General features: G+C 40.1%; 1 protein-coding gene across 3 annotated transcripts in view; it reads left to right on the top strand.

Moving 5' to 3' along the window:
• Window positions 1-12,763, top strand: part of COL4A2 (collagen type IV alpha 2 chain) — a 139,808-nt gene that overhangs the window by 94,276 nt on the left and 32,769 nt on the right. For all 3 annotated transcript variants that reach the window (XM_030280323.4, XM_030280332.4, XM_072933663.1), the window contains exons 11-22: window positions 1,345-1,380; window positions 2,023-2,064; window positions 2,622-2,696; window positions 3,811-3,855; window positions 5,042-5,104; window positions 5,873-5,917; window positions 7,990-8,043; window positions 8,321-8,387; window positions 9,688-9,789; window positions 10,198-10,353; window positions 10,959-11,051; window positions 11,354-11,520. In XM_030280323.4, coding sequence (XP_030136183.2) covers window positions 1,345-1,380; window positions 2,023-2,064; window positions 2,622-2,696; window positions 3,811-3,855; window positions 5,042-5,104; window positions 5,873-5,917; window positions 7,990-8,043; window positions 8,321-8,387; window positions 9,688-9,789; window positions 10,198-10,353; window positions 10,959-11,051; window positions 11,354-11,520 — 945 coding nt within the window. The remainder of the gene's footprint in view (window positions 1-1,344; window positions 1,381-2,022; window positions 2,065-2,621; window positions 2,697-3,810; window positions 3,856-5,041; window positions 5,105-5,872; window positions 5,918-7,989; window positions 8,044-8,320; window positions 8,388-9,687; window positions 9,790-10,197; window positions 10,354-10,958; window positions 11,052-11,353; window positions 11,521-12,763) is intronic.

The raw sequence follows: 12,763 nt of genomic DNA, 5'->3' as shown, positions 1-12,763 counted from the left end.
AATCAATCAGTCCTTTATTTACTCTTTCTTTGGAGCAAACCCACAGAAGTTCATGAGCTTCACACAGGAGCCCAGCCTGCAGTGACTCATATTCCCAGTGCTCCTTGTTAGGAGGAGTTATGTTAGGACATACATTTTTGGAGCCCCTACCATGGGGAGGCCCCACAGCTGCATCCCTCTGGTCACCATATAGGCAAAATCTCTTTTGATCAAAATGCATCCCATTTTATTTCCTGCCTCTAAAGCTATGACTCACCTGTGAGAGAGACCCAGGAGCACTTTGCAGGTCTGAGTTTGCCTCTTTTCTGGGAGCTGGGAGGTGCTCTACCTTCTGCTGGGAAGGCAGGCATGGCTCCCCCAGGTCCCTGCAGGCTCTCCAGGCTAGGGGATGCCCTGTGCACTGCATCTGCCCAGTAGGTTAGGCAGTAGTTCACAAATTACTCAAGTCACCAAAAGTGATTCAAAACCATGGTTTTTTTCAGAGCAAATATAGTGATTTTTCCACATAAAGGTGTATAGCAAGGCAGAGGTGCCTAAAAAGTTCAGGTCCCATCTGAATGTTACTATCTTTTCCTTGCAGGTTAGACTTGATTTGGCATTATGCAGCTAACATCCTCTTTCAGGGCTCAGTAGGTGGGCAGTTCCAATCTGCAACCTTCTCTCCCTCCTGTGTCACTCATTCACCATGAGCTGAGTACCTCATGCTTCTTATTCAGCTCAGCTTTCCCTCCTTTCACAGAGTTGTTAATGTGTAAAGCCTTTTGGAGCCTGTTAACTGCCTTAGCTGACTGAAGCAAGGGAGGTTGTCTCTTCAGTTAATGGCTTTCCTACCTCTTGTAAGCCTCTGTCAGATGTATTTTATGTTTTAGTTTCATTTTCCATCACCTTCCTTTGATTTCATTCTGTACAATCCCAAATAGGTAATCTGAGATGCCTACAGTAGTTCATCCCCTTACAGACCAATACAGTACCAAAACTGCAGCCCAGTGAAGCACTTAAAGATGTGCTTAGCTTCAGGTATGAGCTTAAAATGTTGCTTAGTCAGGATCCAAAAGCACAAGTTCTTGCTACTTGGAAAAATTGGGTTTTGTTATATCTAGGCTGGGTAACTGTCAGTCTGCTCAGAAAGATTACAATGTGACTTCGGAAGGTATTTTTCAGAACAGTAAATACAGCTAATATACAATAAATAAATACAGCTAAAATACAATGGCACATGGAATGCTGAGGAATACACTCCCTACTAAATGTATACTTTATGTTTCAGACAGAGGGTAACTAACCTCCTGCATGCATTGATTAGAAAGCAACAAGTAACTTGCTCTCCCTATTGTGCTTCCCTAGGGACCACCAGGACCCCCAGGGCCCCCAGGACCACATGTAAGTCTTTGTGTCAGAGTTGTTGATGTTGATTTTGTGTTGCTGAGGTTTATCCAAGACCTACTTGACGGCATTAAAAGAAAGCACCATGGGCTGCATGAAAGACTGTGTAGCACAAGACCTACTGTGTTGGCTGCATACCATGGGAAGTTAATCTTACACTGGGATCACCTACCCTAAAAAGATTAGAGCCAGATTTAATTGGCTACTGTAGTCACAGTAGCTTCTCATGAACAGAGAATCCTTGCAGTCTTCACAATGTTCAATTTTATCTCCATGGAAAAAATATATGACTTCATTGTTCCAGCCTATTTAGGTGTTTTTATTTAGCATTCAAGGCTATTAAAAATCTTGCAGAAGAAATGCTTGATCTTTTCATCACATTACTCAGTGGGTGACTCAAAGAAGAACTGGTAGCATGATATTTTAAATAGTTGTCTTTCTAAAAGTTTAGGTCTGTAAAATTATTTCTAAATCTATAAAAATACTTCAAGGTAAACCTAGGCTATTGTTTTATTGCAGTTCTTCAGTGGTGTTGTACAGATTTGTAAGCCTGAAAAGGCCTTTAAACATGTTTAAATTTGAATTTTATATTAGATTAGAGTTGTACACTTGGTAAACATTGACCTATTGTTTTTGCAGGGCAGCAGGGGCCTTGGCTTCTATGGAGAAAAAGGTGAACAGGTAAAGGAATACTAATGAATTTATATCACTACTAAAGGGCAGATGGATGTTTTCTGTTATTTATAAATTAACATACTTTAAATACTCTCTTAATTTGCAATTGCATTGTATAATTATAAGAGAAAAAGTTAAGTATAGGTCTGAAAGTAATTATAATCTCTATAAGGGACATCATAGATGAACTAACCCCTATATGTCTAGGTCTCTGTGCTCTCATTTACACTGACATAGAGGTAACACTTCTGAAATTTATATAGCCAGGCCACTTCATGTAATGCAATAATCTTTGCTGTTCTGAAAACACACAGAGCAAGACCAAGTATTGCGACATGTTAACCCAGCACAAAATTAATCTATCTTACCACAAATTTATTTGCTTCTGTTTTGCACTGAGGCTGATGAGAAGCAAATCTTGGTATGGTTGTATATGGTTTAGAACCATACTCTCAGCAGGAGCAAATCTGTGCTGCTCCTTTGCAGTGTCCTAGAGCCTCTGCTGATCAACTTGACCAGGTATTAGAGCTGTTAGTAAATGTTCCTTTGTGTTTTCCCTGCAGGGCCCCCCAGGTCCTCCAGGTCCACCTGGGCTTCCTACAAGAGAGCTGACAGGTGTCTCCCCTGACAAGCACAAGGTAACTAAGAGGGTATTTTTCTGAAATAAAAAAAGGAACTAAGAGCTCTGCACTACCAAAACTAAAATATTGTACAAACATGCTTTAACATATAGAACTTAAAAGACTTTAATATATCAAAAGAGAAATCTGCTCCTTTCACAAACTTGGATCATAACATATTTATTGAAACTGTGGTGGCTAAAGTAATTCAGAAAGTATTTCTCAAGTTTGGAGGTGCCTTTGTTTTGTTTAAGCCTGCAGCTACTGGCCATCACTCACATCTCATTTTACAAGCAGAAATGCCTGCTGAGAAACCATTACTGTGTTTGTTTTGATAACTTATCTATGTGATGCAGATATTTATATACTTAGAGTTAAGGCTTATTCTTACATATTGGAGAAATCCCCACATGCAAGATGCAGTTTATGCTCATCTGCTGCTTCTTGCTGGGAGCAGAGGCAGTCATACCCTGTATGTGTATATTCTGTATCAGAGACCAGCCTCCAGACCAGTTATTTTTGTCCCATATTTGAAGTTAGAAAGTTTATGTGGCTCATATGATTTCTGCAGTAAGATGAGTAAATTGCTATGATACTGGAAGATCTAAAAACACCTTTAATACTCTGCAGTCTGCCCTAAATGACAAACATGCTGAGATTTTCATGACTAAGCAGGCACCCATATTGAGCCACTTACCTGGAGAGCTGTTATATTCAATTGAGATGTCACCAATATAGAGAGTGGAATTTAGGCTATGATTTGTCTTAACCTAACTAGAGCTCTTGATCAAATAATTGGTAGCTAACCAGTAGGTAAAAATAGGAGAGTGTGCATTTATTTATAGGTATTCCTTTGGTACTCACCGCCCAGACATCTCATGAACAAGCCTGGAAAGAGCTGGGCATTCACATTCCTGGAGACCTTTTCAGAAAAATTATCAAGTATTTCTTTAAAAAGCAACTTCAAAAACTTTTCATGAAAGCATTCATTTCATACAAGAAGCGTATGAATAAAAATAGCACAAGAATAGTGTTTTTTTCCTCTTGATGAGTCATTTTGTGTTGTATAAAAGTTATTGAAGTGTAAGTGGGAATGCCAAAACCTATCTGAATACTTTTTCCTTTTTGTTAGGGTGAAAGAGGAGACCCTGGACCAAGAGGGGAAGCTGGAATTCCAGTAAGTCATGTGGAGAAGAACAAAGTCATATAATAATATTGGAGTTAATACTTGTGAGCTCTTCCCTGATGTGATGTAATATAGATGTGTTATGAGCAGTGACACCAGTTCTAATGCTTCAGAGAAAATGAACAACTTGATGTGTAGTAACTCCATAGCATAATCAATTGTTCTCTTACTGGTTAACTGAAATAAGACCTTCCCTCACGTATTTTTTTCTAATAATATTTTAGTTCTAATTATTAATAAATCTCTCTACTTATTCTTCTGATCTATGTTTTAAAATTTCACTGTATTTCATTCAATAAGAACATATGGAGTATTTTTAATTGTTTTTAGCCTACTGTCCAACACATACAAACTTTTTGTCTCATGGTTTTTTAGATCTGTTGTAAGTGGGCAGTAATCCCATATGTTGCTGTATTGTGTAAAGCTGTCAACCCAGCTTGACTGAACATGGTTTAGTTATAACTCCCAGACAATCTCTAGACTGACTAAATAGCTTTGCCATTGAGTGGTTCCTTTTGACTTCCCAGAGGGGTTTAAAGCAGAGTCTTTACTAAGCAGGGATGCCTCACTGAGCATTTTGCAGAGCTTTATTTTCTCAGACGGTCTGGTCAGCAGCCTCACAAGGTTGTGGGAGAAGGTCACATTGTGAGCCCTGATGCCCTTCATGGTGGTTGGTAGCCAGTTCCTCAGCTGCTGACCATATTCTACCCATGTAGGATTTCTTTTACTCATTAGGAAAACTGTAATTATATGCTGATGTAGCAAAAGGGGATATGTGGTTTTCCCCTTTTGTTTTGTATAGTAGGATGGATAGCAGCATGCCTGTGTTTGCCAAATAGCTCTCTGAAGCTACAGTTTGGGCAGAAGCTGAGTTGCTTAATTGGTTGTATAGCTGAATAATTACTTTGGCTCTTCAGAGCTGCAGACACAGAAGAAATAAAGGAGATGATAGGAGGGAGACACTGTCCTGTCTCTAATGGCCTGCTCCTGCTATTGTAATGAAGCAAGCATGTTACACTTAATTATAAGGACAACAGTTCTTTCACATGCAGCTATTATTAGATTATCCTTGTGTTACAATGATGCTTTCTTCCTGTTTAGCTTCCATAAAACAGTGTTGCAATTTTTTTGCACATAATGAAGAACTACGTTGAACTGACCTGCAATCTTTCCTCAGGGTGTTCTTCTCTTTCCTCCCGAAAAAGGTGAAGAAGGGGTAATGGGCTACCCAGGACAAAGGGTGAGTCACTCATTACAGGTAGAATTCACTCAGCTGAGTGGGTGGATCTGAGCTGTGAGTTTGCCTTCTGGAACAAAACACAGATGAAAAAATCATGGAAGTTATAGTTCTTCAGATCAATAGGTTTGGCCAGCTCAGAACTGCCTGAAGCAGGAAAGGAAAAAGGTCATTTTGAAGCAGTGGTGGGAGGAGGCCCACACAAGTCTCTGTGGTGTGCCAAAGAATGGCAAGGTTCGCCTGTGCCATCGCTGGGAAGCCTCGTGCATCTCTGCCTGAAGCTGTGCTCACTAACCACAGCTGCTGTCCTGGTGCTCAGCACTTCACTGCTCCCATCGGAGCTGTCTGCAGACCATGGTTCACAAACGTGACTCTGACTCCACTTACTCATGAACTCAAACAAAAGTCAATGTAAATGCTTCCTTATAGCATCTATGACTGCTTGTTTTGGAAGTGCTTTTTCTAAAGTGCTTAAATGGAGTGAGAACAATACTGAGAATGCTTTTTTTTTTTTTTAAACTCAGTCATCTTTATAATCTTTATGGTCAATTTACGATGTATTGATTAAGAGAGAAAAAAATAAAATACGAGATTAGATTTCAGACTTGTACTGTTTGCACCATACAAAAATCTAATTGAAAACATATCTGAAGTGTGACTGTTAGAGTTTCAAGCTGTTGGATTTATTTTATCTAAGAAATAATAATGATTCTTTGCCACGTGGGTGTTAGAATGTAATTTTATTTTGTTAATTTTATTATACCTTCATAGGGACTGCCTGGCATCACTGGTTTTCCAGGACTCAGTGGAGAAAGAGTGAGTATTTCGTACAAGACTGTTGTTTCTAACACATATGTAGACAATCTGTCTGCAAAGTAAACTGTAGAGGACAAATTCTGCCTGCAATTGCGCTAGCTGTAGTCTAACAAATATCATCTGGGTTCATCCATCATTCTAATTTTGGGTCAGTTATTTTTCTCATCAGTGAGAAAAAGAAAAAGAAATAACCCTATGATTAAAATCCAGTTTTGCTTAAACCATGAGCATCTTTTGTGACCATTACAGGGAAGTATCACTTTCTTTGTTCTAATTACTCTGATTATGATTTCTGTGATTTTCTTGCTACAAGCAGAAGCTTTTTTGAATAGCTTTCTGCAGATGTTATTGAAACGTACGGTTATCTTGGATATCACAAAGGGAGAAGAGATGGAAACTGATAAATATACCAGTTAGATCTCTGTCCCCATGGAAACACACCCAAATATTTAAAATAGCATTCTGTCAGACAGAGACTTTCTGTTTGGTCTCAGAAAAAGGCTTCTTCAGTCAGCATTAGAAATCACTTCCATGAGGTAAATAGCTGTGGGATGCACAATTTTTCCATGCTTTGCCATCTTTAGTTGTTTAAAGATTTGTCCTGCCACCAAGGCATAACAATAATAACATGAAACACATGGGATATGAAAGTACACGAAATCTGAAAAATAACATTTGCACAGCTATTCAGTCCTGGTGGTGTGGAAGGGAATTGCTATTAGTAACACATACATGGAGAGTCTGATGCAAAACCCATTAAAGCCCACTGTTTGACCTTAACATGGGTTATGCTCCAGTCAGATGTGAGCAGTGGCTGCTCCTTTTTGAGGATGAATTTTGACAATAATTTTAGCAGAAGGTACGTTGGTTTGGATGGACTATCATTGTATAAGTTGTTTGTGAAAGGAGACACCTTACTCTGTGTGCTAGTCACAACCTCCTTTTTGTTGATTCTTGAGTGATTTTATTCTTAAGAAAGAAAGAAAGAAGGAAGATTAAGTCCTGCTAGCACATAGATGAAGTTGCAGTTAAGTCGGAAGCTGCTGGCTTTGCTTTTAGACCACCAGCTCCACCTAGTGTAAAGAGACTTTACACCTGATAATCAAGAGGCTCTTTTTCCAGTGGTTTGATGCACACTTGCCATTATGGAAGAGTCTCTGAAACAAGTGATCAGGTTTGTGGCATCTGGAGAGCTGTGGTACTTTTAGCGCTCCAAAACTACTTCAAGAGTGACTTACAGAGCTGGTTATTAACATTCAAGTTCTGGGTAAGAGTGGTACCCACTATGAAACTTGAGAGATGCTGAGATTTTAAAAAGCTGACTAATAATCTGATTATAAGTGTGACTAAAACCAGAGCTACTGGTTTCAACAAAACTGTGTTAATTGACATCAGTTGTTGGTCCAGCCACTGTTTTCTACTAAAAGCACACCCTTTTAACACCAGTCTCTTTCCAGAGTACATAGAAACATTTTCTGTAAAGAACAAAAGTTGTTGAAGAGCTGAGTAAAGCACACAGAAGAGGTGATCTCATCTGGGTCAGCATCTCTGAAATCTGTCTGCCTCTGGGTTCTTCTCATTCAGCCCTTCTTCAGCCAAACAGTCTCCAGCCACCTGGAAAAGAGCAAAAAGGACCTGTGTACTTCAGTGCTATTTCACTGCTCACTGCTATTTCACTGCTCACTGTTTCCATTCCAGTGAAAATATGTCTACTTGCAATGATTCTGACTTGTTTAGTTTTCTTGCAGCAGGCTGCTGTGGTCTGGCTGCTTAGCCCACGCGTCTCAGGGTCAACTGGCATGGAGGGGAACCCCTTTTCTCCTCCTGCACCCTGCAGCATCCATGGAATGGCGTGTGTGTAGGTGCTCCTTCCATCTGCACCACTGCCAGGGGTGACAGAGCCTGCGGCACAGCAGGTCCCTCTGGCCTTTGGCAAGAGTTAGGCTTGGTCCAAGAGGTGGGACAGCAAACCACAAGGAACCTTATTGGTGTTACAGGAATTGCTACAGACCAAGTAATTTTAGTCTTTCTCTGATAAAGGAAATGTCAATTGTTTTTAATGTGTATTACAGGGTATTCCAGGATTTGATGGTCCACCCGGTGGCCATGGCCCCAGAGGAAGCAAGGTACTGCTTTACTTTACTTTATTTGCTTAGAAACAAGAAGCCAGATTGTCATTTTTCCTTCTTTCCTTTTCTGTCATCATGTAGGAGAAATCGTGTCTGTTGTCATTGTAGAACCAGTTATGTGGTTTGTTAATTTGATATCTTTGAGTCTTCTTAAATGTTGTGTCAGTGCCTTTGGGAGTTTGGGGGTTTGTGTTTCATGGGGATACCTTGTAATTTTAAAAGAAATTCACTATAACAATGTGCTTGCATGTGACACTTCAACTTCTGTTGACAGGGGGAACCTGGCGAGATGGGTCCTCCAGGGCCAGATTCCTATTTTCCTTCCCTCATCCCAAGGAAAGGTACATCTTCTTTGCTCAGATTGTTTATCTTAGCTGTTTTACTCCCTTCTGCATAGATCAAAAGCATGACATTCTAAGAATTCAACTCATTAAAAAAATGTGTTTGCTAAAGTGTTCCAGAAGCTGTAACTGCCTTCTAAGAGAGTGCCCTAATCACCTTTTCGCAGGCAGGTGGTTTCTTTGTCTCTCCTGCTGAGCTGGATTGCTATACAAAAGGCTTCCATGCATGCCTGTATCCACAGAGAAGAAGCAAGAGGAAAAAGCTTGTGACTTTGTTGTCAAGCAAAAGGAAGAATGGGAGTCTGTCTTCTGTGTCCTGTTTCAGACTTTGGATAAAGCACATAGTGTCAGCACAGCAGAGAGCATTCTTATCATCTAATAGACAGACAGACAGAAAGAAAGAAAGAAACAAACAAACAAACAAACACACACACAGAGACACACATACACACACACACACATTAAAAAAGCCTTGAGGAAGAATTTTTTTTTCCTTTTTAAAATTGACAAATTTCTGTTGCGATCTTTTCACTAAGCTTGTAGCGTCCAGTGTCAGCTGTTCTACAGAGCTGTGGTGGCTCTGCATAGCTAGACTAGAAACACATAAAAGGTGATAGCAGTTTGCCAAGGCCAAAACTATTCAAGGGAAGGTGCCAGCAAACAGCAAGAGTGATCACATGCCATTGCCTTGGCCCTTGTCCTCATACCACAGAGTTTACTAGTCTTGTTGAAAGCCAGAGACACTAGCAGTGAATGGTTCCCTTCCTTCCAGAGAATGGGGGCAAGAGGCCCAAAACATTGGTCAAATCACCCAGAATACCCTGCCAACCTTTTAGAAGCAGGAGAGACTGTGTAGAGAGAGAAAGAAGCAGGCAGAGGGCTGAAGACACTACATGTCTTCTACTACCACTGATCTTTAACAAGTGCATGATACTTTTTGCAGGCAATAGCTGGGCTGGGCCCAGATGCTTTTGGTAGTGAGAAGCAAAGGAAAGCTCACATATCTGTTACAGTAGAAACTTCCTGTAGGAAAAAGAGGGGCTCTCCTCAGAAAGCTGCTCTTCTGTGCTTCCCAGGAGCAATGTAGCTCTAGCTGCATATTAGTAAAAGGTGAAAGATACTATCCTGCTTCCTGGGCTTGGTGGCTCCACACCATTCCTGTCAGTCCATTTCCAAAGCTACATTTTAGAAACTGTTGTAAACTCTACTACTCCAAAGCACTTGAAGATTCTAATATTTGCTTTTTTACAAAGAGCAGCATCACACTAACACATTTTGTGGAATTGGTGATGTCTTTCAGGTGCAAGAGGTGATCCAGGCTTCCCAGGTGTGTCTGGACTCCCCGGAGACCGAGGAGAGGAGGGAGATCGTGGATTGCCTGGTCTTCCTGGATTTTCTGATGGTAATACCCCAGCATTACATGTTCTAACAGCTTAACTTTATGCTGTTAGGATTTTTGACTAATACAGGGTCACAGTGGGGAAAATCTTTTTGGTGATCATGTGATACACAGTGCAGAGTAGTAGAAAATAACTGGGGTGGGCAGAGAATGAGAGGAGCATCTTCCTTTGGACTAGTGGGACTCTTGCAAAACTATTGAAATAGAGATGATGACAGAGCCTTGTTTCTGTAACTGCTATTGATTTGCTCAGTGATAAGTGCAGTTACCATTTTTGCTCCATGCCAACTATGTCCATTTTTCCTTGCATGTTAGATGCAATTGTATGAACTTTCTCTTCTGTTACATCACAGCTCTTTGGGCAGCACTGTTAAGAAATTGCTTTGAACTTCTTTCCTGGTTCTGTTTCAGCGGATGGGGATAAGCCGGGCTTACCTGGAGAAATGGGACCAAAAGGTGAAAAGGGTGAAATAGGATCTCCTGCTTTTTTTGCGGGACCGCCTGGGATTCCGGGTAAGGATGGTTCACCCGGAATTCGTGGTCCACCTGGTCCCATTGGAGCCCCTGGTAAGTGCAAAAACAGAGATGATGAGAACTCTCAGGAACATCTTTGATTATTTTAAAGACAGCTGTTGGCAGTGAGACATTGACAGAATGAACTGAAATGAACTGAACTGAACTGAAATGAAATGAAATGAAATGAAATGAAATGAAATGAAATGAAATGAAATGAAATGAAAATTAAATGAGAGGTGGGGAGGACACACAGAGAAGTCATGTACACTCATCAGTGAAGAAAAGGCTTGTGTGATTTTTAGACAGTCCTGGCAACATTTGAAGGAATGGAGAAAAGGATGTGCAGGAGGTGATCCAGAGCAGGCTGTTTGTGCTAATGCACAGTAGGTTTGGCTGAGAGGAGGAATTCAGTGTTAGAGAGAGCAAAGAACAGTAATGATTGTCTGCAACAACAGACTGAAGTTACTGAGAATGAGTGTGAGAAGCTGTCAGAGGATGGAGAGAGGAAGAGAGGAGGGAGTACATCACAGCAAGCTGGGTTAGTGACATTAGGGGAAATGAGAAAATGTGTTGCAGCCCAAAGAAATAGGAATGAAAGAGAAAAGGAATAAATCTTCAGTAGATGAATTTATATTTTTATTAAATTAAACTTCTAGGTCCTCTCTTTGGATTAAAAGGACGAGAGGGAACACCAGGTAGATTTGGTATACAAGGTTTCCCTGGGCCAAGAGGACAAAAAGGACCTAAAGGTAGGTTATAACAGATAACTCAATAGATGGTTCTGCTGTTATGCATTATATAAAGCCTCAGTGTGTTCAGTCGTTTATTGAACTATGACATGCATGAGGACTGATGAATTTGATCTGGGGTTAATATGACAAAGAAACATTGTGTTGGATTCTTCTCAGGAAATAAAAAAAAAGGAGTCATTTTCTCAAGTATTTGAGAAACTACTCAAATATTCTCAAGGCTATCTATAAGATAGCTACAGCTCTACATCTGTTTGTTGTTGATAGAACTTTCTTTCTTCTCATTCCAATTTTTTCCTTAGGTGAAGAAGGGGATTGCACTATATGCCTTTTGGGTGAGGAACTCAGAAGAGGCTCTACTGGTCCCCGTGGCCCTCCTGGCTTTCCAGGAACCCCTGGTCAGCCTGGAATGAAAGGAGAGCCTGGTGATCAAGGACCACATGGTCTTCCTGGCTACCCTGGAGCAAAAGTGAGATAGCTGTTTTTTTTATTGCTTAGTTTTATATGCAAGTTTTATATGAAAAAAAAATCCAAATCCTCAAGCTATTCTCCATGGAAAAATAATTAAAAGTATTATTCCCTTCCTCCCTCCCTCCCTTCGTTCCTCCCTCCCTTCCACCTTCCTCCCTCCCTCTCACCCACCCACCCACAAAATACGGAAGGCGAAAAATTGCTAGGATGGAAGTGCAAATAAGAAATTTTGGAGAGAGTGAAAGATTTCCCCGTAAACCAAAGTCCACCTTCAATCTGAAGAAAGCAGAACCCTTTCAAGCTGCTGTATTGAGTGTAATCTGACCATCTAGAAGGGAAACAACTCCAGTAGCAACCTATGGTTGTTGCTTATAGGATGCACATGTTAAACTGATAAAATGTAAGGTTCTTGTTTACAACATAGTCTTTCTAAAAACACTGTTCAATAACCCTGAGGAAACACAGCTTGTTTGTTGATGATACATAGAGGTGCTGCACTATGTGGTGTGCTAACTGCATCATGGCTCCTCACAGGCAGAACTGCTTTAGTCAGTCACATCTCTCAAGATTTTAGAATAAGTCCTTTGTAATGCTGACCCAAAAACTGATTTGGTGTATCAAAGAATTGTAGAGTGCTCCACTAGACCAGGTTGCTCAGGACCCCATCCAAGTATTCCTGGCTTTGAGCATTTCCAGGGGTGGGGTATCCACATCTCTTCTAAGTCTATGTACCTGCTCCAAGGCCTCACCACCCTTACAGTAAAGAATTTCTTCCTAATATCTAATCTAAACCTACTGTCTCTCAGCTTAAAACCATACCTCTTTTCCTATCACTACATACCATTGTAAAGTCCAAAGATATCAGAGCAAACACGTTTTCAGTTAGTACTTTAGGCTCTTATGAACATCAAAAAAACCAAGCTCACTCACACTTATCTAAAGTTTGGAATTTTTTTAGAATTAAATTATAATACATTAAGCTTTGACTTTATTTTGGTTGTATTAAAAAAAAAAAAAGGTTGGTTTTTTTTTTGCAAAACTCAAAATACTTTTATGAAAAGCTATACTTTCTAGAAGTCATGAAAAATTTGACAGAAATATTTCAAAAAATATAATATTGATATTTTGGTTAAAACTTTGTAATTTCTACAATACATTTTTTTCCTTTTGAGATTGTTCATCTCAGAATTTAAGTTACTGTAGAACAGAGAAAAGTATAAACATGTACAGACATAGCACAG

This window comes from Taeniopygia guttata, chromosome 1, assembly GCF_048771995.1.
Source record: "Taeniopygia guttata chromosome 1, bTaeGut7.mat, whole genome shotgun sequence".
NCBI classification, from domain to species: Eukaryota; Metazoa; Chordata; class Aves; order Passeriformes; family Estrildidae; genus Taeniopygia; species Taeniopygia guttata.
The sequence above is the reverse complement of the archived record's forward strand: the minus strand, read 5'-3'. Positions and strand labels throughout refer to the sequence as shown.